The sequence below is a fragment of the Salmo salar genome, chromosome ssa16, assembly GCF_905237065.1.
Source record: "Salmo salar chromosome ssa16, Ssal_v3.1, whole genome shotgun sequence".
In the NCBI taxonomy this organism is placed as follows: Eukaryota; Metazoa; Chordata; class Actinopteri; order Salmoniformes; family Salmonidae; genus Salmo; species Salmo salar.
Window position 1 is genome coordinate 25002048 of NC_059457.1, and position 24034 is coordinate 25026081.

General features: G+C 42.7%; 1 protein-coding gene across 1 annotated transcript in view; it reads right to left on the reverse strand.

Annotated features, from left to right (window-relative positions):
• Positions 1–653: 653 nt before the first annotated feature.
• The window catches only part of LOC106573447 (hepatocyte growth factor), a 39062-nt gene continuing 15681 nt past the window's right edge, over positions 654–24034 (reverse strand). Inside the window, exons 7-18 of the mRNA XM_014148499.2 lie at positions 22990–23108; positions 21659–21824; positions 21369–21502; positions 13297–13390; positions 4762–4898; positions 4578–4610; positions 4368–4473; positions 4125–4199; positions 3864–4013; positions 3652–3758; positions 3406–3548; positions 654–3292 (exon numbers count right to left, since the gene is read on the reverse strand). Of these exons, the coding sequence (XP_014003974.1) occupies positions 3113–3292; positions 3406–3548; positions 3652–3758; positions 3864–4013; positions 4125–4199; positions 4368–4473; positions 4578–4610; positions 4762–4898; positions 13297–13390; positions 21369–21502; positions 21659–21824; positions 22990–23108 (1444 nt within the window). The 3' untranslated portion in view covers positions 654–3112. The remainder of the gene's footprint in view (positions 3293–3405; positions 3549–3651; positions 3759–3863; positions 4014–4124; positions 4200–4367; positions 4474–4577; positions 4611–4761; positions 4899–13296; positions 13391–21368; positions 21503–21658; positions 21825–22989; positions 23109–24034) is intronic.

The window sequence follows — 24034 nt, forward strand, 5'->3', positions numbered from 1 at the left end:
ATTGGCCAATAATACCGAGGGTAGTGGCGGTTTACCTACTCATCTGTGAATTTATACAAGGCACACCGCCCTCCTCACCCTTTTTCTACGTCTTTTCTTCACACTGACAGTGATTTGGGCTTTTTCTTGACAAAGCAGTATATCCTTTGCATCGGACTCATTAAAGAAAAATCTTTGTCCAGTTCGAGGTGAGTTATTGCTATTTTGATATCCAGAAGCTCTTTTCGGTCATAAGAGACGGTAGAAGCAACAGTATGTACAAAATGACTTGCGAAAAAACAAAATAGCACAGTTGGTTAGGAGTCCGTAAAATGGCAGCCCTCCCCTCCGGCGCCATTATTATTGTTGTTTTATTTGACTTACAGTAGTGAGTGCATACATTTTCATACTTTTTTTAAGACATTAGCGCCTACCTTTTTATTTTCTTGTCCCATGTATGTCAGCGTTGGAGTTTTCAATGTGCATTACAGACCTATGTGAGATATGCGTCAGACATCTTCCTTCCATCCTTTGATGGATTCTTTCTGAATCGAATTGAATAGACACCTGTTAGAAGCCTACTGTTATAATGCCTGGTTGTGAACACATCAAATTCTCGCTGAAACATTGAAATTGAAATTAGGCCTAATGATTGCACTCACAACCACCTAATGCAAATTAAATGAACAAACTCATTGTATGTGGGTATGGTAATATACTGTAACACTAAAATATAAACACATTAAAACAGTATTCAATGATTGACTTACAGATACATTAAGATAGGAACACGGTGTACTACAGGTATATCATAGTACTGTAATATTGACATGGAGTATTCAAATTAAAAACAATATATGAACATTAGCCTATAGTATACATGTACATATAATGTAATATTTACAACCTTGTATAGCAGCATAAAAAATTCACATCACACATATACACACAGACACAGAATGCAACTTCACTACATTTACAAATACACCCACATAAACAATTAAAGCTATAAAGTAGGGGTTACTTGTTTGAGGGACCACTCACATTCACAGGTGAAATAGTCAGATCAATGTGTGATAGAGATAGAGGCTAATATTCTCACAATAACACTGAACATACAGTAGCCAACAGCTCCATTTTGATAACAGTTTGCGGTGACAGATTCTGTGAAAATTCATTTCCAGAGTAGATAGTTACTGGATGTCTGCCAGAGGCTGAGGGAGGTGAGGGAATATAACTCACTCTGATAGAATTCACAGATCCCACTCGCACACACACGCACATACAAACACACACAGACACGTAATCAGTCATACTGATTGTGTGTGTCAAACAGAATACATCACTGCAGGAAGAGAGAAGGGGAGAATAGATGACAAGGAGAGTTAAAATTGATAGAAAGGAGAGGGAGAGGGTCCGAGGAAACTGGAAAGGCTTGGAGCTGCATACCCTTTTACCTTTACAATACATACACAGAAATAAAACATATATACACATGTATTTACCTTCAATGGCTTCATATTGATCTTTCCATGTTCCTAAAAAGGCCAACGTCCCCATCCTCTCACAGGTCTATAAGACCCATATCACATTCCGCCTGTCAGATTTACACTCAGAAAACTATTTACACTGAGACACTTATAGGCATAGTATAGTATAATGCCCTCAGATGTACAGAGCTGGGTTGTTCCACAAAAAGAGAGCCTTTTTCTTCCCTTTGATATTAAAGTAGAAATGGTGCACCAGTATTGCATTTTAAAAGTCTGTTACATTAAATGAAGTGCCCTTTAATATAGACCACATGGAGAATTCAATATGTCAATATATTCAATATATCAGATTTTTATATAAATAAAGACTTGATAAAGTCAGCATTTTTACATGTTTTTTCATGAACCCTCTGTGACTTCTAGGACGATTTTTAACCCACTTAACCACAACATTTCTCCATGTTTTCCCCATCATTGTAAATCCCTAGTTATGTTTTTGCTTTGTAAAGTCATTTCTGAAGATTATTATTTATTTCATGTAATTTGTGATTCATTTACCTCTGTCCCTCATTTTAAGGTCAAACCTGTTACGTGAACTGAACTCTAATTTTAATATGGTGAAACTATTCCTACATAAATATTTTAATCAAAAGAAACATTGAACATCTAATAGTCAAATCATAATGTAAAAGCAGGTGAGCTGGTTATACTCTTTTTGGAAATGTTCTGGTGTTTTGTGGTGGAAAACTGAGCCGGTCAAGCATAACACATCAACCCTGTTACCCATAGATAGACAGGCTCGAAATGTTTTAACAATTTAGAACATTTTGTGAAGCTGGCATTCAATTGCCACTCCCTGTTGCACACAACAAGCTTCCATCCCCCTTTCACAAGGGTTTTATGACTGATTTAAGATGAAATCATCAACCCTTTTTTTATTTAACCTCTTGAGATGGGGAAATGTTTTATTTTTTAAGTTGAACATGTGCTCTTTGTGGCAGAATGTTAAAATTTTGTCAAATTAAATGTTTTACACTTCTCAAAAGGTGGAACGACCCAGCTGTATTTTAGATCCCTTGACAGTGCCCTACAGAAGCACACTACAGAAGTGGAGAGCTACTGCTACTTTTGGTTTTCAGTATATTCAAGTAACGTCCGGAATCAAGTGTATTCCCACTTTTACCGTCTTATCTACAGCGTCTTTCTGACTCCAAACCTTACCAGCTTCAGGACATGGTCGTTGGCCAACCACATATCCACACATCTGTTGCCCTTAGTAGCATGTTTGTAACAATACCTATTTATATTATCTAAAGATCAATCCAGCAGTCTTATCAACACAATTATGTTCCACTCCGCAGACATATAGAAGCCCATGATGAGTATTTTAGCAGTCCAGCATCAAGTCTGGAGTTGCATCTGATATTTACAATACGGCTGGATTTTCCCCCCTTTCAAATGCACAAGGACTCAGCTGTTCCTTACTGGACTTACACAACAATGTGTCTATATCAAGGTGGTTCTAGTTGGTCAGATCAGGGTAAGGGTCAGGATAGTATCTGAAGATCTTATGGATCCACCGGTTGTAGGACGTCTCAAGGTTGGGTCTAGTCTGTAGTTGATGATGGGATAAAGGTTTGTCTCTAGTTGATCTGAGGTTCAGGGTAGTGTCTGAACACCTTGTGGATCCACTGTGTGTAGAAGGGGATGTTGATGAAGATGCCAGGGCGGTTGGCACGGGCACAGCCTCTGCCATGGACACTGACCCCCACTATGACCCTGCTCTCTCCTTCCTGGCACACCAAGGGGCCGCCATAGTCCCTCTGACGGAGCGAGACATAAAACATACGTTAGTCAGTACTCTCCTGGTGAGAGCAAACTCTGTTCAAGTGTTTCAGTGCAGAACATTTCATTAGCAGTTCACCAGCCTACTTACCTCACAGACCCCCTCATCCCTCCTCCCCCCAGCGCAGATCTTGGTGTCTGTGATGTGGAGGTTCCCTCTGTGTTGTTCTCTACACCTCTCATTACTGACCATGGGCAGATGGACCACCTTCAGTACACCCTCATGACCCGTCCCTGAGAGAGCGAAGGGGGGAGATTTTGATCAGTAGAGCTAATGAATAACCAGTTCCTTATCTAGATGATAAAATCTGATGGGTATGATGGTATGTGTGTGTACCTTTGGTTTCGCCCCATCCATACATGCTACACATCGTACCCTCAGCAATAGAGCACCCAGCCACTGGCAGCTGAATGGTGTGAACACTGTCTGCAGGGAGGGCAGGCCTTACAGAGACAAAGACATAATCATATCAACAAAAAGTTACTTCAGGAGTAGAACACTATGTAAACCGACCAGCTGTGTTTGTATATTTCTGTTTATGCACTCACTTGGCCAGCCGTATGAGGGCCAGGTTGGAGCCCTCGGGACCACAGACCACATGGGAGATGGAGACTTCCTGTCTGAAGGAGTCGTTAGGAGCCGAGCCACGGAGGTCTGACACACCCAACCACACACGGTACTCACTCAGGTCTGGAACACTGGGTGGAGACAGGTAGATGTAAGTATAGTAAAGAAATAGGTACAGCGGAAGAAAGGAAAAGAGCTAAAAATAAATATTGAGAGGGAGAGAGAGAGAGAGGTCCAGTTACCATGAGGAGAAACACTGTCTGTCAGTGAGAACCCACTCCTCCCGTATAAGAGAACCTCCACACCAGTGACTGGACCTGGTGAAGGAACACAACACACATGATATCACACACTGGGGATGGATCTTCGCTAACTCCAACACTGGGACAGATGGTCTATACATCTGACACAAGAGCAGTTTACCCTCTATATAATACAGAGATGCAAAGCCAATTGTGTGTCTATGTGTGTTTGTGTGTGTGTACCCTTTCTGTATGCTGACCATCCAGCTTCCGTCTGTAATGGCAATTGGAGCTCCTCCTACTATCCTGGTCCTCTTATGAATGAAACACAACACCTTGGACACCTCCACTGACAAGTTGAGAAAGAGGAAACTATGTTGAAAAAACATGGTTTACCCGAAGAGGTTCAAGATGAAAACATGAAAACCAGAAGGCGTGAGTTGAAGGACTGACCTCTCTGTGGAATGGTGTTCTCTGATGGTTCACCTGTATGACAGAGGATGAAACACGAGGTCTTAGTGACAACACAGTGATGATGCCACTACAGCAGTTGTGTGTGTGTGTGTGTGTGTGTGTGTGTGTGTGTGTGTGTGTGTGTGTGTGTGTGTGTGTGTGTGTGTGTGTGTGTGAGACTCACATAGTTTGATGCTGCAGTAGTCCCAGGGTATAGCAGTGCTGTTAGTGTAACACCAGGGGCCGTATGTATCTCTGTCTGGGTTCCTACAGAAACTCCCCTCCTGTCTGACAGTCAGCACCGCCGCATCTCTGTCACCACTAAACACACGCAAAGAAGAAGCGTAGAGTTTATATAACAGTGTAAGAGATACAGTCAGCCTAGCATATTGAGCCTACCACAGGTGTGTATGGTTTCTCACTGTCGTTTTCTCTCCCTCTCTCCCTTACATACACCCACACACCTCCACTGACAGAGAAATGATCGTAATGTTTGGAACGTGACCAACAGAATTCTTTCCCAGACATTCCTGGATGATAAGAAGAGGGGAATTCAGAGGAGGACCCATCACTGACGCACAGCGAGTGTGTGTGTGAGTGTGAGTGTGAGTTTGAGTGTGAGAGAGGGATGATCCCTCTGAGTCTCTTTAACATAAACAATAAACCGCTGATCCCTGACTAGGGTTGAATACCGGGAAATGGGTTACCGAGATTTCCTGCCCTAACCCACTTCCTTTTCACGGGATAAATAACTGCGAGAAACTGGTATATCATAATAATTATTTCTATGAACAGCATGATGTGAAATGGAACTGTTCAATTATATGCAATGTCTAAATCTGTCTTCTCTATGGCCTTCTATCTGCATGCTCAATTCTCGAGTGGCACAGCAGTCTAAGGCACTGCATTGCAGTGCTAGAGGCGTCACTACAGACCAAAGTTCGATCCAAGGCTGTATCACAACCGGCCGTGATCGGGAGTCCCATAGGGTGGTGCACAATTGGCCCAGCTTTGGCTGGGGAGGCTTTACAAGTAGGCCGTCAGTGTAAATTAAAATGTGTTCTCATTAACTGACTTGCCTAGTTAAATAAAGGTTAAATACATTTAAAAATCAACGCGCAGGGTGGGGACAGACAGCTCGTCTCAGTATGAGCGCAGTTTACAATGCATGTATCAGCTCATCATGGTAACTTTTTTTCTGTGACAGGTAGGCCTACATTTGCTGCAGCATCAGCCACATCACTCTTGATACAAGTTAGTATTCGACGTCCGTCCATGCCTGAGGACGTCGGGAGATGATGTGGAAACCGGCCACTAGATGCAACAGTGAGTGCTGTTACCTTCAAGTAGGTTTCAGTTGTAGACGGGGATAGGTTTCGGTTGTGGACAGGGATGGTGGATCTACCTCTGATTCCAAAAGTTGGAAGTTCGAATCCAGCGATAGAAAGCCTTTCCCAAACCTTAACCCTTACATTAACCATTCAGAGTTAATGCCTAACCTTAACATTTCAGAGTTAATGAATAAACTTAACCCAAACCTTAAAAATGTTGAGTTAATGCCTGTACTTAACCTTAAACACTTTGAAATTTGATGTTTGCAACAACCTCGAAATTTGACATTTGAGAAACATGGATGAACGTCTAATTCTGAAGTGTGACTTTGAGAGCTGGTTGGCAGCATAGATTATGCTACTGTAATAAGGACCGAATGCGCATCTAATTTACACATCTCCATCTGGCTTTCGGGGGTCACCTTACCTTTCTAATTGTAAAGACTTTTTCTTTTGTTAAAACAGTCTATCACTCGAACATCATTGCTTTAAATCAGTGCATAAGCAAGCACACTATCGCAATCTTTCTCGCAATCTTTCTCACCATCAATTGCTTTAAAATTGCCTACAAAACAGATAATACTGTTCAAGATTCATATATATGCACTGATATACACTGCTCAAAAAAATAAAGGGAACACTTTAACAACACAATGTAACTCCAAGTCAATCACACTTCTGTGAAATCAAACTGTCCACTTAGGAAGCAACATTGATTGACAATACATTTCACATGCTGTTGTGCAAATAGAATAGACAACAGGTGGAAATTATAGGCAATTAGCAAGACACCCCCAATAAAGGAGTGGTTCGGCAGGTGGTGACCACAGACTACTTCTCAGTTCTTATGCTTCCTGACTGATGTTTTGGTCACTTTTGAATGCTGGCGGTGCTTTCACTCTAGTGGTAGCATGAGACGGAGTCTACAACCCACACAAGTGGCTCAGGTAGTGCAGCTCATCCAGGATGACACATCAATGCGAGCTGTGGCAAGAAGGTTTGCTGTGTCTGTCAGCGTAGTGTCCAGAGCATGGAGGCGCTACCAGGAGACAGGCCAGTACATCAGGAGACATGGAGGAGGCCGTAGGAGGGCAACAACCCAGCAGTAGGACCGCTACCTCCGCCTTTGTGCAAGGAGGAGCAGGAGGAGCACTGCCAGAGCCCTGCAAAATGACCTCCAGCAGGTCACAAATGTGCATGTGTCTGCTCAAACGGTCAGAAACAGACTCCAAGAGGGTGGTATGAGGGCCCGACGTCCACAGGTGGGGGTTGTGCTTACAGCCCAACACCGTGCAGGACGTTTGGCATTTGCCAGAGAACACCAAGATTGGCAAATTCGCCACTGGCGCCCTGTGCTCTTCACAGATGAAGCAGGTTCACACTGAGCACATGTGACAGACGTGACAGAGTCTGGAGACGCCGTGGAGAACGTTCTGCTGCCTGCAACATCCTCCAGCATGACCGGTTTGGCGGTGGGTCAGTCATGGTGTGGGGTGGCATTTCTTTGGGGGGCCGCACAGCCCTCCATGTGCTCGCCAGAGGTAGCCTGACTGCCATTAGGTACCGAGATGAGAACCTCAGACCCCTTGTGAGACCATATGCTGGTGCGGTTGGCCCTGGGTTCCTCCTAATGCAAGACAATGCTAGACCTCATGTGGCTGGAATGTGTCAGCAGTTCCTGCAAGAGGAAGGCATTGATGTTATGGACTGGCCCGCCCGTTCCCCAGACCTGAATCCAATTGAGCACATCTGGGACATCATGTCTCGCTCCATCCACCAACGCCATGTTGCACCACAGACTGTCCAGGAGTTGGCAGATGCTTTAGTCCAGGTCTGGGAGGAGATCCCTCAGGAGACCATCCGCCACCACATCAGGAGCATGCCCAGGCGTTGTAGGGAGGTCATACAGGCACGTGGAGGCCACACACACTACTGAGCCTCATTTTGACTTGTTTTAAGGACATTACAAAGTTGGATCAGCCTGTAGTGTGGTTTTCCACTTTAATTTTGAGTGTGACTCTAAATCCAGACCTCCATGGGTTGATAAATTGGATTTCCATTGATTATTTTTGTGTGATTTTGTTGTCAGCACATTCAACTATGTAAAGAAAAAAGTATTTAATAAGATTATTTCATTCATTCAGATCTAGGATGTGCTATTTTAGTGTTCCCTTTATTTTTTTGAGCAGTATATATATATATATATATATATATATATATATATATACAGTTGAAGTCGGAAGTTTACATATACCTTAGCCAAATACATTTAAACTCAGTTTTTCACAATTCCTGACATTAAATCCAAGTAACAACTCATTGTTTTAGGTCAGTTAGGATCACCACTTTATTTTAAGAATGTGAAATGTCAGTATAATAGTAGAGAGAATGATTTATTTCACCTTTTATTTCTTTCATCACATTCCCAGCGGGTCAGAAGTTCACATACACAAAATTAGTATTTGCTAGCATTGCCTTTAAATTGTTTAACTTGGGTCAAACATTTCGGATAGCCTTCCACAAGCTTCCCACAATAAGTTGGGTGAATTTTGGCCCATTCCTCCTGACAGAGCTGGTATAACTGAGTCAGGTTAGTAGGCCTCCTTGTTCGCACACGCTTTTTCAGTTCTGCCCACAAATGTTCTATAGGATGAGGTCAGGGCTTTATGATGGCCACTCCAATACCTTGACTTTGTTGTCCATAAGCCATTTTGCCACAACTTTGGAAGTATGCTTGGGGTCATTGTCCATTTGGAAGACCCATTTGAGACCAAGCTTTAACTTCCTGACTGATGTCTTGAGATGTTGCTTCACTATATCCACTTAATTTCATGATGCCAACTATTTTGTGAAGTGCACCAGTCCCTCCTACAGCAACGCACCCAGACAACATGATGCTGCCACCACCGTTCTTCACGGTTGGGATGGTGGTCTTCGGCTTGCAAGGCTCCCCCTTTTTCCTCCAAACATACAGATCGTCATTATGACCAAACCGTTCTATATTTGTTTCATCAGACCAGAGGACATTTCTCCAAGACGTACGATCTTTGTCCCCATGTGCAGTTGCAAACCGTAGTCTGGCTTTTTTTGGGCTGTTTTGGAGCAGTGGCTTCTTCCTTGCTATGTCGAAATAGGACTTGTTTTACTGTGGATATAGATACTTTTGTACCTGTTTCCTTCAGCATCTTTACAAGGTCCTTTGCTGTTGTTCCGGGATTGATTTGCACTTTTCGCACCAAAGTACGTTCATCTCAAGGAGACAGAACGCGTCTCCTTCCTGAGCGGAATGACGGCTGCGTGGTCCCATGGTGTATATACTTGCGTACTATTGTTTGTACAGATGAATGTGGTACCTTCAGGCATTTGGAAATTGCTCCCAAGGATGAACCAGACTTGTGAAGGTCTACAATTTTTTTTCGGAGGTCTTGGCTGATTTCTTTTGATTTTCCCATGATGTCAAGCAAAGAGGCACTGAGTTTGAAGGTAGGTCTTGAAATACATAATCAGGTACACCTCCAATTGACTCAGATGATGTCAATTAGCCTATCAGAAGCTTCTAAAGCCATGACATTCTTTTCTGGAATTTTCCAAGCTGTTTAAAGGCACAGTCAACTTAGTGTGTGTAAACCTCTGACCCAGTGGAATTGTGATACAGTGAATTATAAGTGAAATAATCTGTCTGTAAACAATTGTGTGAAAAATTACTTGTGTCATGCACAAAGTAGATGTCCTAACCGCCTTGCCAAAACTATAGTTTGTTAACAAGAAATTTGTGGAGTGGTTGAAAAACTAGTTTTAATGACTCCAACCTAAGTGTATGTAAACTTCCAACTTCAACTGTATATAGATCCACACACACTACATGACCAAAAGTGTGTAGACACCTGCTTTTCAAACTTCTCATTCCAAAATCATAGGCAATAATATTGAGTTGGTCCCCTTTGCTGCTATAACAGCCTCCACTCTTCTGAGAAGGATTTCCAATAGATGTTGGACCATTGTTGCGGGGACAGGCTTCATTTCAGCCAGAAGAGCATTAGTGAGGTCGGGCACTGATGTTGGGTGATTAAGCTGGCTTGCAGTTGGTGTTACAATTCTTCACAAATATGTTCGATTGGTTTGAGGTCAGGGCTCTGTGCAGGCCAGTAAAGTTCTTCCACACCGATCTTGACAAACAATTTCTGTATGGACCTCTCTTTTTGCACGGGGCATTGTCATGCTGGAATAGGAAAGGGCCTTCCCCAAACTGTTGCCACAAAGTTGGAAGCACAGAATCGTCTAGAATGTCATTGTATGCTATAACGCTAAGAACTAAGGGGCTTTGCCCGAACCATGAAAAACAACCCTCAAACCATTATTCCTTCTCCACCAAACTTTACAGTTGGCACTATGCATTGGGGTGGGTAGCATTCTCCTGGCATCAGCCAAACCAAAATTAGTCTGTAGGGCTGCCAGATGGTGAAGTGTGATTCATCACTCCAGAGAATGCATTTCCACTGCTCCAGAGTCCAAAGGCAACGAGCTTTACACCACGCCAGCTTACTCTTGGCATTGCGCATGGTGATCATAAGTTTGTGTGCAGCTGCTCTGCCATGGAACCCCATTCGATGAAGCTCCAGACGAACATTTATTGTGCTGACATTACTTCCAGAGGCAGTTTGGAACTCGGTAGTGAGTGTTGCAACTGAGGAGAGACGATTGTTACGCACTACACCCCTCCTTACTCAGAGGTCCCGTTCTGTGAGCTTGTGTGGCCTACCATTTTGCGGATGAGCCGTTGTTGCTCCTAGATGGTTCCTCTTCACAATAACAGCACTTACAGTTGACCAGGGCAGCTCTAGCAGGGCAGACATATCACAAACCGACTTGTTGAACACATATCCTGCACCAGCATCGCATGTTCTCTCCGAGCTTCATTGAAAGAGGTTCGTAATTCAAGTCCTATAATACAGTATAATACAATACAATACAATACAATACAGAAATACAATCCACACTCAAAAATATTAGCCTACTGGAGCTTAAAACATTTATAAACCAAAGAGAGCATAGCTACATTTATGGCCTTTTATGTTTTTCTGTCATGCTTATTGTGCGGTAGCATAAACAGTATATTATACAGTGCATTCGGAAAGTATTCAGAACCCTTGACCTTTTCCACATTTTGTCATGTTATAGTCTTATTCTAAAATGCATTAAATCAAATCCAATCCTCATCAATCTAGAGACAATGCCCCATAATGACAAAACATAAACAGGGTTTTAGAAATGTTTGCAAATGTAAAAAAACTTTAAAAAAAACTGAAATACCTTATTTCCATAAGTATTCAGACCCTTTGCTATGAGACTCAAAATTGAGCTCAGGTGCATCCTGTTTCCATTGATCATCCTTGAGATGTTTTTACAACTTGATTGGTGTTCACCTGTGGTAAATTCAATTGATTGGGCATGTTTTGGAAAGGCACACACTTGTCTATATAAGATCCAACAGTAGACAGTGCATGTCAGAGCAAAAACCAAGCTATGAGGTCAAAGAAATTGTCACTCTGACAGAGCTCTACAGTTCCTCTTTGGAGATGGGAGAACCTTCCAGAAGGACAACAATCTCTGCAGCACTCCACCAATCAGGCGTTTATGGTAGAATGGCCAGACGGAATCCACTCCTCAGTAAAATGCACATGACAGCCCGCTTGGAGTTTGCCAAGTTGGTACCTTAAGGACTCTCAGACCATGAAAAAAAAGATTATCTGGTCTGATGAAACCAAGATTGAACTCTTTGGCCTGAATGCCAAGCGTCATGTCTGGAGGAAACCTGTCACCATCCCTGCGGTGAAGCTTGGTGGTAGCAGCATCATGCTGTGGGGATGTTTTTCAGTTGCAGAGAATAGGAAACTACTCAGGATCGAGGGAAAGATGAAAGGAGCAAAGTACAGAGAGATCCTTGATGAAAACCTGCTTCAGAGCGCTCAGGACCGCAGACTGGGGCGAGGGTTCACCTTCCAACAGGACATTGACCGTAAGCACACAGCCAAGACAACGCAGGAGTGGCTTCGGGACAAGTCTCTAAATGTCCTTTAGTGGCCCAGCCAGAGCCTGGACTTAAACCTGATCGAACATCTCTGGAAAGACCTGAAAATAGCTGTGTAGCAATGCTCCCCATCCAACCTAATAGAGCTTGAGAGGATCTCGAGACTGTAATTTCTGCCATAGGTGCTTCAACAAAGTACTTTGTAAAGTGGCTGAATACTGATGTAAATATGTAAATTCCCTTTATTATTTTTAATTCATTTGCAAAGATTTCTTAAAACTTGTTTTTGCTTTGTCATTATGGGCTATTGTGTGTAGATTGATGAGGAGAAAAAACTATTTCATCCATTTTAGAATAACGCTGTAACGTAACAAATTGTGGAAAAGGTCAAGGTGTCTGAATACTTTCCGAATGCACTGTATATGCTGTCTTGGATAACTGCACAATCTTTTACACTTTTTTGGGAATGGGCTCATAAAATGTTTATAATGTATGGCTAATCAGGCTCAGGTGGCATCATGCTTGAATTTTAATGCCGATTCAAGCTCTAATCAAATCGAGACACATTTATATGCTTTATTTGTTTTAGAATGACACTTCCGGTTTTGACTGGAAATACCAGGTCACCCAGGGGAAAAGTGATTCATTTTCGGGATGAAACATTTGTAAATTACCCGGAAAATATTAAACTCTATCCCTGACCTCTGACGTCTAACCCCTGGGTGGGAGCCAAGCAGAGGAGCTGTCTGGCTTTGAAGTGTGAAGTGTTCCCAAAAAAGGAAGAGGCTCAGGTTCAGAGGTGAGGCTTGAAGCATGTCCCCCAGATGCTTTCACACACACACACACACACACACACACACACACACACACACACACACACACACACACACACACACACACACACACACACACACACACACACACACACACACAGCATATGTTTTCCCTAACCCCTAACCCTAAACCTAACCCCTACCCCTAATTCTAACCCTAACTGTGACCCTAACCCTAAACCTAACACCTACTGTAAGCTTAAGATAGCCTTTGTCTTTATGGGGACATGGGGAATGTCCCAACGAGGGGGTCAACTACAGGTTAAAGATGCACTCTCAAACTTTTGTATGATTTCAGACAGTAGTTTTGAAAGTGGTGCTCACATTTTTTGTTCACTACGTCATCAAATTGTGTACTACGTCATCCATTTTGTTTCATATGTCAGGTCACGCAAAACAAAAAGTGTTTTTGGGACACTTCATCCGTTTACATGCGGAATTCATGTGGTTTTCCGTATAGGTAGGGCACTCCCTCTGGCATCCACCCACACACACACACAAAGATGTGTAGCGTGTGGTTTTGTTACCTGTTGCTGTGGTCACTCCAGAGGGAACAGGGAAGACCTGACCTGGTCCTGGAAACCTCGCCTCTGTAGTTCTCTCCACTACCCGTGTAGCAGTCTGCAACACATACATGAGACCTAGCTAATGAAATATGAAAATATATTTATGTTAATGTAATAGAATACTACAAACCAGCCCCAGGGGAATATATTGGGAAAACTATACTGAGCTATGTTGTCCTGACTGGTAGACCACAACATGACTGTTCTGGACCTGTTAGTTGTTTAGCACCCCCTAGTGGCAGTTTAAGTGCAGCAGTGTAGAATTCACCTGTTTGTGTCATGTGACAGGAAGCCGTTTCAAATGTTTATCGCAATGGGTAAGTGTGACAGAGTAGTTACAATCATTCAACATCATTCTTTATAAGCTTCATATGACGCAATGTCTGTAAGTACATGCGTTTATTAACACAATATAAATGTTTATCACATATAATGTTCATGTTTCTGTAAAATATGAATAATTGAGTTAGCTGTTAGCTACTTTGCATTAGCTTCACTGCTATTTCTCCCTAGGGACACCTAGCTGAGCAATATCAAGCATACAGTTGCATTCTACTAACTTTATTTTATATGTGGCTCTAGATTGAGTACTCTTATTCCTTATTTCATACATTTAGTACAGTTATTGTGGATGACATTCTGTGCTCTATACTACTGTAACTGAAAACATGTACTTTTGTGTTTGTTGCAGTTTCACACTGTGATTCAAGTAAACTTCCAAACCGCCACCCTGCTTCTCACTGAGTTATTTGAATGAATGTTTAGCTAACTGGATAGCTGGCTAAGGGCTACTGTACATTTAGCGAGTCCAGTATAGTGAAAAGACAGGCACGGCTACCCGTAAGAGAGAAACCTCCACGTTTAGCAGCAAGGACTAAAGATGTAACTTCTTAAGGTATAAGGGGGCAGTATTTTCACGGCCGGATGAAAAACGTACCCAAATTAAACGGCCTACTACTCGGGCCCAGGAACTAGAATATGCATATTATTAGTATATTTGGATAGAAAACACTCTGAAGTTTCTAAATCTGTTTGAATGATGTCTGTGAGTATAACAGAACTCATATGGCAGGCAAAAACCTGAGAAAAATCTAACCAGGAAGTGAGAATTCTGGTGCTTGTAGTCCTTTCAAGTCATTGCCAATCGAACACACAGTGATTTAGGGTTCATTTTGCACTTCCTAAGGCTTCCACTAGATGTCAACAGTCTTTAGAAAGTTGTTTGAGGCGTCTATGATGAACAGAGAGCGAACAAGAAGGTGGGGAATTTGGTGACCCAGGGAAGGACATCAGTTCATTGGCGCGCACTCACGTGAAGGTAGCTCTGTTCCAAAACGTTTTTCAAGACAATGGAATCGTCCGGTTGGAATATTATTTAAGTTTCACGTTATAAAGGCCCTAAAGATTGATGCTTTTAGAACTTTTTTTACTTTTCGTCGTGACATTTTCCGTGCGCTTCCTACACTTGGAGTAGCTAACTGAACGCGCTAACAACAAGGAGCTATTTGGACATAAATGATGGACTTTATCGAACAAAGCAACATTTATTGTGGACCTGGGATTCCTGGAAGTGCCTTCTGATGAAGATCATCAAAGGTAAGTGAATATTTCTAATGCTATTTAATATTTTAAATGACTCCAAAATGGCGGGTATCTGTATTGCCTGGTGTTTTTTTCTGAGCGCAGTACTCAGATTATTGCAAAGTGTGCTTTCCTCTTGAAGCTTTTTTGAAATCTGTCACAGCGTTAGCATAAAGGAGATGTTCATCTATAATTCTTTGAATGACAGTTTAATATTTTATCAATGTTTATGATGAGTATTTTTGTAAATTGTTGTGCTAATTCACTGGCAGTATTGGAGGCAAAATATTTTCTGAACGTCACGCGCCAATGTAAACTGGGGTTTATGGATATAAATATGAACTTGATCGAACAAAAAATATATGTATTCTGTAACATGATGTCCTAGGAGTGTCATCTGATGAAGATTGTCAAAGGTTAGTGCTTCATTTAGCTGTGTTTTGGGTATTTGTGATGCATCTAGTTGCTTGGAAAATGGCTGTGTGGTTATTTGTGTCTATGTACTCTCCTAACATAATCTAATGTTTTGCTTTCGCTGTAAAGCCTTTTTGAAATCGGACAACGTGGTTCGATTCAGGAGAAGTGTATCTATAAAATGGTGTAAAATAGTCCTATGTTTGAAAACTTAGAATTATGACATTTTGTGGTTTTGAATTTGGCGCTCTGATCTTTTACTGGCTGTTGAATAGTGTGAACCGTGGGTGGGACGATAGCGTCCCACCTCTCCGAGAGAGGTTAATGGGCTGTCATCTCGGCGCAGAGCAAGCCATCATGACATCGCCAGCTTAAGTCTTCACCTACATACCACGCTTACCTCACATCATGGAGGAAAGTAGTAAGGAAAATTCTACACAGAAAGATGAAAACATTAAAGAGAAACATGGAGCATTCGATGCACAGTATATAAGTTCGCGCTCTTACAAATCATCAGTCAGTTCGAGGTCGTCAGCCAGTTCAAGGGCTAGTATAATCATTTGGCTTTGTCTTTGGAAAGGCCAAGCTGGCTCCCCAGCCAGAACTCACTATCCCTAGACTGGAACTATGCGCAGCCGTGGTGGCAGTCCAGATTGCAGAGTTGATAGTTGAGGAGATGGATCTGAAGTTTGACAGCATCACATACTATTCGGATAGCAAAGTGGTACTTGTGTACATCCACAACCAAACAAGGCGGTTCTACATCTACGTGAGCAACAGAGTTCAGTGCATCTGGCAATCCACGTCCCCAGACCAATGGAGGTACGTGCCCGCAGATCTCAACCTAGCTGACCATGAGTTTAGATCCGTAACAGTAGCCCTCCTCAGCAACACGACATGGCTGTCTGGACCAGCTTTTCTTCAGAATCCTGCCCTGCACTCTTCCAAATCTCTAGAGTTGTTTGGCCTTTGTGACGACCCTCCCACTCTGTCTGCCATATTCTCTCTCTTTGCTCTTGTTTCCTTATTAGGATGCCGGTGGGCGGAGCTGGGAGGGTCGTCAGCGACATGGGAAACACCTGGGCCCGGGTGTGTCCCAGGATAAATAGACCTCTTCCACATTCATTGGGAGACTCTCTCCATGCAGACACACTATTGTGTATTTGTATATTGGGTTACTTCAGTTAACCTGTTGGGGCTAGGGGGCAGTATTTTCACGGCTGGATAAAATAAACGTACCCGATTTAATCTGGTTACTAATCCTACCCAGTAACTAGAATATGCATATACTTATTCTATATGCATAGAAAACACCCTAAAGTTTCTAAAACTGTTTGAATGGTGTCTGTGAGTATAACAGAACTCATTTGGCAGGCAAAACCCTGAGACATTTTCTGACAGGAAGTGGATACCTGATGTGTTGAATTACCTTTAAGCCTATGCCATTGAAACACACAGGGGTTGATTAATGTTTTGGCACTTCCTATTGCTTCCACTAGATGTCACCAGCCTTTACAAAGTGTTTTGAGTCTTCTGGAGGGAGATCTGACCGAACAAGAGCCATGGAACGATGATGGCCCATTAGACACCTGGCGCGCGAGTTCATGTTGGGTACCCTCGTTCCAATACGTTATAAAAGAGAATGCATTCGTCCACCTTGAATATTATTCATGTTCTGGTTAAAAAAGGCACTAATGATTTATGCTATACAACGTTTGACATGTTTGAACGAACGTAAATATATGTTTTCCCCTCGTTCATGACGAGAAGTCCGGCTGGCTTAGATCATGTCTTAGCTCCCTGCCTGTGCCATTAAACCCCTACAACTCATCCAGAACGCCGCAGCCCGTCTGGTGTTCAACCTTCCCAAGTTCTCTCACGTCACCCCGCTCCTCCGCTCTCTCCACTGGCTTCCAGTTGAAGCTCGCATCCGCTACAAGACCATGGTGATTGCCTACGGAGCTGTGAAGGGAACGGCACCTCCATACCTTCAGACTCTGATCAGGCCCTACACCCAAACAAGGGCACTGCGTTCATCCACCACTGGCCTGCTGGCCCCCCTACCTCTGAGGAAGCACAGTTCCCGCTCAGCCCAGTCAAAACTGTTCGCTGCTCTGGCACCCCAATGGTGGAACAAGCTCCCTCACGACGCCAGGACAGCGGAGTCAATCACCCACCTTCCGGAGACACCTGAAACCCCACCTCTTTAAGGAATACCTAGGATAGGATAAAGTAATCCTTCTAACCCCCCCCCCCCTTAAAAGATTTAGATGCACTATTGTAAAGTGGTTGTTCCACTGGATATCATAAGGTGAATGCACCATTTTGTAAGTCGCTCTGGATAAGAGCGTCTGCTAAATGACTTAAATGTAATGTAAATGTAAATCATGTGCTAACAACACGGAGCTTTTTGGACATAAATGATGAGCTTTTTTGAACAAAACTACATTCGTTATGGACCTGGGATTCCTGGAAGTGACATCTGATGAAGAGAATCAAAGGTAATGGATTATTTACATAGTATTTTCGATTTTAGATCTCTCCAACATGGCCGTTTGTCTGTATAGCAAAGCGTATTTTTCTGGGCGCAGTGCTCAGATTATTGCAAAGTGTGATTTCCCAGTAAGGTTATTTTTAAATCTGGCAAGTTGATTGCGTTCAAGAGATGTAAATCTATAATTCTTTAAATGACAATATAATATTTTACCAATGTTTTCTAATTTTAATTATTTAATTTGTGGTGCTGACTTGACTGCCGGTTATTGGAGGGAAACGATATCCTGAACATCAACGCCATAGTAAACCGCTGTTTTTGGATATAAATATGAACTTGATAGAACTAAAAATGCATGTATTGTCTAACATAATGTCCTAGGAGTGTCATCTGATGGAGATTGTTAAAGGTTAGTGCATCATTTTAGCTGGTTTTATGGTTTTGGTGACGCCTGTTTTTGAATTGACAAAACATTACACACAGCTATTGTCAATGTACTCTCCTAACATAATCTAACTTTATGCTTTCGCCGTTAAACCTTTTTGAAATCGGACAACGTGGTTAGATTAAGGAGATGTTTATCTTTCAAAGGGTGTAAGATAGTTGTATGTTTGAAAAATTTGAATTTTGACATTTATTTGGTTTCAAATTTGCCGCTCTTGAAATGCACCTGCTGTTGATTGGGTGCACCACGGGTGGCACGCTAGCGTCCCACATAGCCCCAAGAAGTTAATAAGTACATTTTGTTATTCTTTATCTCCATGTTGTCTCCCTTTTTGTTACAGGCTTCAAGCCGGTTCGTGACACCTTATCAACTCTGCTTCCGACTCTGAGATACGGCCACAGGTGACTTACAGGTGACCAAACGCTTTGAGCGTTTCTCCAAATGGAACAGTCTCATAAGGACAGTAGCACGCTTATTCCACATAGCTTGGACCTTCTCTCAGTCTGCACAAGAGAGCAGCTGCCATGGATGGAACATCTGTCTGAAGAATCCCACTGAAGAAGAGCTGGAAAGAGCTGGAAAGATCCAAAGTCCTTGTGATAAAGAGTGTCCAAGACGAGTGTTATGCAGAGGAATTTAGGTGCATAACTGCAGAACGCAGTTTTCCTACTGCCAGCAGTCTACGAAGTCTGCATCCTATCGTTGACAGTGACGGGCTGCTCAGAGTTGGAGGCCAAATCAAGCAATCTAAATTAGGAACAAACAATGTCAACACCATCATCATTCCAGGTCGTCACCACCTGGCAACCTTGCTTGTGCGTCACCACCATGAAGCCATGAAACATCAAGGGAGACATTTCACAGAGGATGCCATGCGAGCAGATGGACTCTGGTTGGTTGGCGCTAAGCGATGTATCAGCGGTGCACTCTTCAAGTGTGTCGTGTTCAAGAAGTTCCACGGGAAGATGGAACACTAGCAAATGGCGGAACTGACAGCTGAGCGGCTACAGGTAGCACCACCTTTCACCTACGTCGGTGTGGATGTTTTCGGCCCATGGGAGGTGGTCTCACGCAGCACCAGAGGAGGACATGCCAATGGCAAATGGTGGGTGGTGATGTTCTTGTGCTTGTGCACAAGAGCTGTACACAAAGAAGTAATTGAATCACTAAGTGCTTCCAGCTTCATAAATGCCCTGAGAAGATTATTCTCAATCAGAGGTATAGCGAAGCAGATACGTTCAGATTGCGGTACAAACTTTGTTGGTGCTTACTGAGGATGAATGGATCAAGCTCCAGTTCAGAGAGCATGGAGAGTTATCTCCAAGAACAGAAATGTACCTGGGTGTTCAACCCACCTCACTCATCCCATATGGGTGGTGCATGGGAGCAGATGATTGGTATTGCACGTCGTATCCTTCACTGCATGATCCTCTAAGGTGGAACTTCACGCCTTACACACAAAGTCCTGACAACACCGATGTTTGAGGTCACTGCTGTGATGAATGCCAGGCTCTCATCCAAGTATCTTCAGACCCGGAATCACCCCTCATCCTCATCCCAGCTATGCTCTTGACACAGAAGACTGGTGTCCCCCCTCATCCACCAGCCATGTTCAGGGAAGTAGAACTCTACAAGCAAGATTGGAAGCAGGTACAAAGTCTGGCTGACACCTTTTGGAACAGGTGGTGGCAGGACAGAGGACAGATCTTAAAGAAGGGGAAGTTGTCTTAATGAAGGACAGTCAGGCTAAAATAAATAAATGGCCTATGGCCAACGTTGTGAACACCCTTAACAGCTGGGATGGGATAGCGAGGAAAGTCAACGTGAGAATTGTCAAGGAAGGAACTCTGAAGGTCTTCTGTCAGCCTACCTCTGAAGTGGTTCTCCTTTTTTCTTCAGAAGACCCCAGTGGTCAGAGTTAGGTTTATGGGGGATCGTTAAAAACCCCAGGCGGGGAGTGTTCTGGACCTGTTAGTTGTTTAGCACCCCCTAGTGGCAGTTTAAGTACTTTGCATGAGCTTCAATGCTATTTCTCCCTAGGGACACCTAGCTGAGCAATATCAAGCATACAGTTGCATTCTACTAACTTTATTTTATACTTGGCTCTCGAGTGAGTACTCTTATTCCTTATTTCATACATTTAGTGCAGTTATTGTGGAAGACATTCTGTGCTATATATTACTGTAACTGAAAACATGTACTTTTGTGTTTGTTGCAGTTTCACACTGTGATTCAAATAACTTCCAAAATGGCACCCTGCTTCTCACGGAGTTATTTGAATGAGTGTTTAGCTACCTGGATAGCTGGATAAGGGCTACTTTACATTTAGCGAGTCGATTATAATGACCACAAAACAACTGTCACAAAACTGTCCCAGCCCCGAGGTTCTCATCTGAGTGTGAGAAAAGCACAACCCTACATAATATGAATCCCACAGAATCCCTCACAGCTCCTCCCTTTTGATACTATCCAATGGGACATACAGTAGCTTCTTTCTCCTCTCTATCCAATGGTTCATAGCTTCCTTCTTCTCTCTATCTGATGGGACAGAGCCTCACATCACTGTCCAATCTGTCAGAGCTAGTTTGTTTATGTGTAGTGGGCTGTCATTACCAGAATTCTACAGATGTGGCATCTTAATTTGACGTATATTGTTACAGCAAAATAATTCACAGTCGTGGAAAAAGTAGCCAATTGTCATACTTGAGAAAAAGTAAAGATAATTTAATAGAAAATGACTCAAGTGAAAGTTACCCAGTAAAATACTACTTCAGTAAAAGTCTAAAGGTTTTTGGTTTTAAATATACAGTACCAGTCAAAACTTTGGAAATATCTACTCATTCCAGGTTTTTTCTTTATTTTTTACTATTTTCTACATTATAGAATAATAGTGAAGACATCAAAACACATGAAATAACACATATGGAATCATGTAGTAACCAAAAAAAAGTGTTAAACAAATCAAAATAGATTCTTCAAATTAGCCACCCTTTGCCTTGATGACAGCTTTGCACACTCTACAGCACTCATCGAACTATGATTGTCTGAGACCTGAAGACTTGTATCATCTCCTGGAGCTATGCTACAATAGGCTCTCACCTTGAGGTTCAGTGTTCTGTTTGCCACAGCGGGGGATGTTAGTGCAGAATGCTGTGCGAACGTTAGGGTCTGAAGTGAAGCACCATGGGAGGTCACGTCCATCTGGGTTCCTGCAGTTGTTCTCCCTCAGGTCTCTGAAACACACACACACACACACACACACACACACACACACACACACACACACACACACACACACACACACACACACACACACACAATAAAGATATATTCACACAAAGACAAACATATTGTGTGTAGGGCTGTCGATACAAGTGTGGTTCACTCACTTGCAGCGGTAGTTCTGGGGAACGTATGAGTGGTTGTGGGGGTACTGTGAGTCCCAGCGCTGACAGATCACCCCACTGGGTGTTACTGCTACTGACCCTCTGTAGCCCTCACCTTGACCCCGGAAACACCTAGTAGTCACATCCACCTCTACAACACTGTCTGTGGCTGAGAGAGGGAGAGAGAGAAAGAGACAGAGATTAAACATAGCCATATCACCTATACCCTCTGTTAAACTGAAATAGTTTCTCCTTGAGGCCAACGTGCCACTCAGACACTGTAACAAGGACAAGGCTGACTTGGACTTAACTGCTCTATACAATACATTGTAATCAATTAGCTGATCAATTAAGTTGCAATAAGAAGGAAACAATTCTGACTCAATTTTCCCAGAAATATACGGTAGCATATTAGCTGTCCAGAATTTAAACCGACAGTTTTCTGTGGATCTGTCTGAAAATAGACTGCTACTAGTAAGGATAATAAAGACAGATACAGGGAATAGAACAGGCCAAAACAATATAACTCTTTGTTTCCATGTCTTTCTTTCTGCCTTGGTTTCAATAACACCACGTTTAAGGGTTAGACCATAAAACTAGACTGGGTTGACTTCCAAGGCCTGTACCAGATACTACAATGAGACAAAGAAAGAGTCCAACTGAAAAGACGCCGTCTTGTAAAGACCCAGTTCCAGAGCTCCTGATTACTCGATCAGAGCAGAGAAGAGCCAGACAGAGAAAAACAAAACACATTTGCAGCGTTTAAGTGCTGTTCTCTGTCAACTTTCTATAGACTCTCTTCACTTCAGCCCTCAACAAGCAGAAATATGATGACTATAGAGATGTATTTCTCTCTCTTCGACTCTTGCATAAACAGGTACACACACACCCCTCATCTTGTATGTAACTGGAGCATAATGTGTGTGACTTCTGTGTGTCTGACATTAGGTTTATATAGCAGAGTACCTGAGCTTTCTAAAGTGTGTGTGCATACACGTTTGTGTTTGTGTACGCATGTACTGTATGTGTGTGTCTTTGTGTGAGTGTGTGCATGCATGTGTGTGTGCTTGTGCGTGCGTGTGTATTTGTGTGTGTGTGTGAAAAGTACTACAATTACAGGACAGTCGCAAGGGCCTGTTTAGAACAATAAACAGTGAATGAAGCAGGACACCAGAGTAAAATGAGAGGGTGTGTGTTCCTTCAAACAGCATTCCTCATCCTTAGCCAATCAGAGAGAGAGGAGGGGGCGGAATGACAGGTAAAGGAAGCTGTAAATTTGGAGTAGTTACTCACAGCACACACAGACACACATGTATGCACACACAGACACTCACAGCAGGCTGTGATGTTGCAGTACTCCCAGAGTGTGTGTGGGTCCGTGGTGAAACACCACGGTCGTTGACGTCCATCTGGGTTCCTACAGTAGTTATCAACCAGGCCTTTATCAGGATACCTGCAACACAACACACAGAGGGAAGAGTAGGATTTCAACAAGTCATTGGGACAGATGGAGATACATATGAGCAATGAGGTTATCTGGTTATCTGGTTAACTGGTTAACTGACTTGTTCACGGGATTCGATCCAGCAACCTTTCAGTTACTGGCCCAATGCTCTAACTACTAGGCTACCTGCCGCCCCGCTGCCGCCCCGTGGGTGATTGAAAGATGAACTGAGGTCCACACTCCAGTCCAGTTGGTGGCGGTAATGCACCTTAAAGTTGGTGGCCAATCACCATAAAAAGTCCACAGAAAAAGAAGAAAAAGACTGAAGGAGGAAGATTACTAGAAACTAACTAGGTTTCCCTTTAATTTGTGGATTAATTGTCTGAGTAGAGAACACACAATTTTGTATGACTCAAAATGGGTCCAAATTCTACAAAGACTCAGAAAAAAAGGACCTTGTGCATGTCAGCTAAAATGTGACTCATTTCAGGAAACTAGGCATATGTCGCTGGTCACTACTTCACAGCAGAGCCATTTGAACGTAAACTTTTTTTTCAATCAAAATTAGTTTTTTGGCAGAAATGACTTCTGGAACAGGTAAACTTTCCTGTGCCTTAATAACAAACCCGTATGTCATCTGTAAATATGAGTAAAATTGTTCAATTACGAGCCTAGTTGGTTTAGCCACAGAAAAGACAGCAATGATTGGCTGAGATAGCCATGATTGACTGAGATAATGAGTGGGCTGGACATGACGAGAGATGAGTTTGGATTGGTCTGCCATATACTGTAGCTCGCTTCTGTCTATTTGAGCTGGTCAGTATGCGTAGATAATCCTGTCTAACGCAGCTTTTAGAACTGCATAGGTGTTGCTCGCCAGCTAACATTACGTGCATGATCTTATTATTCGTATCTCAGAGCCAATTGCTTTGGTA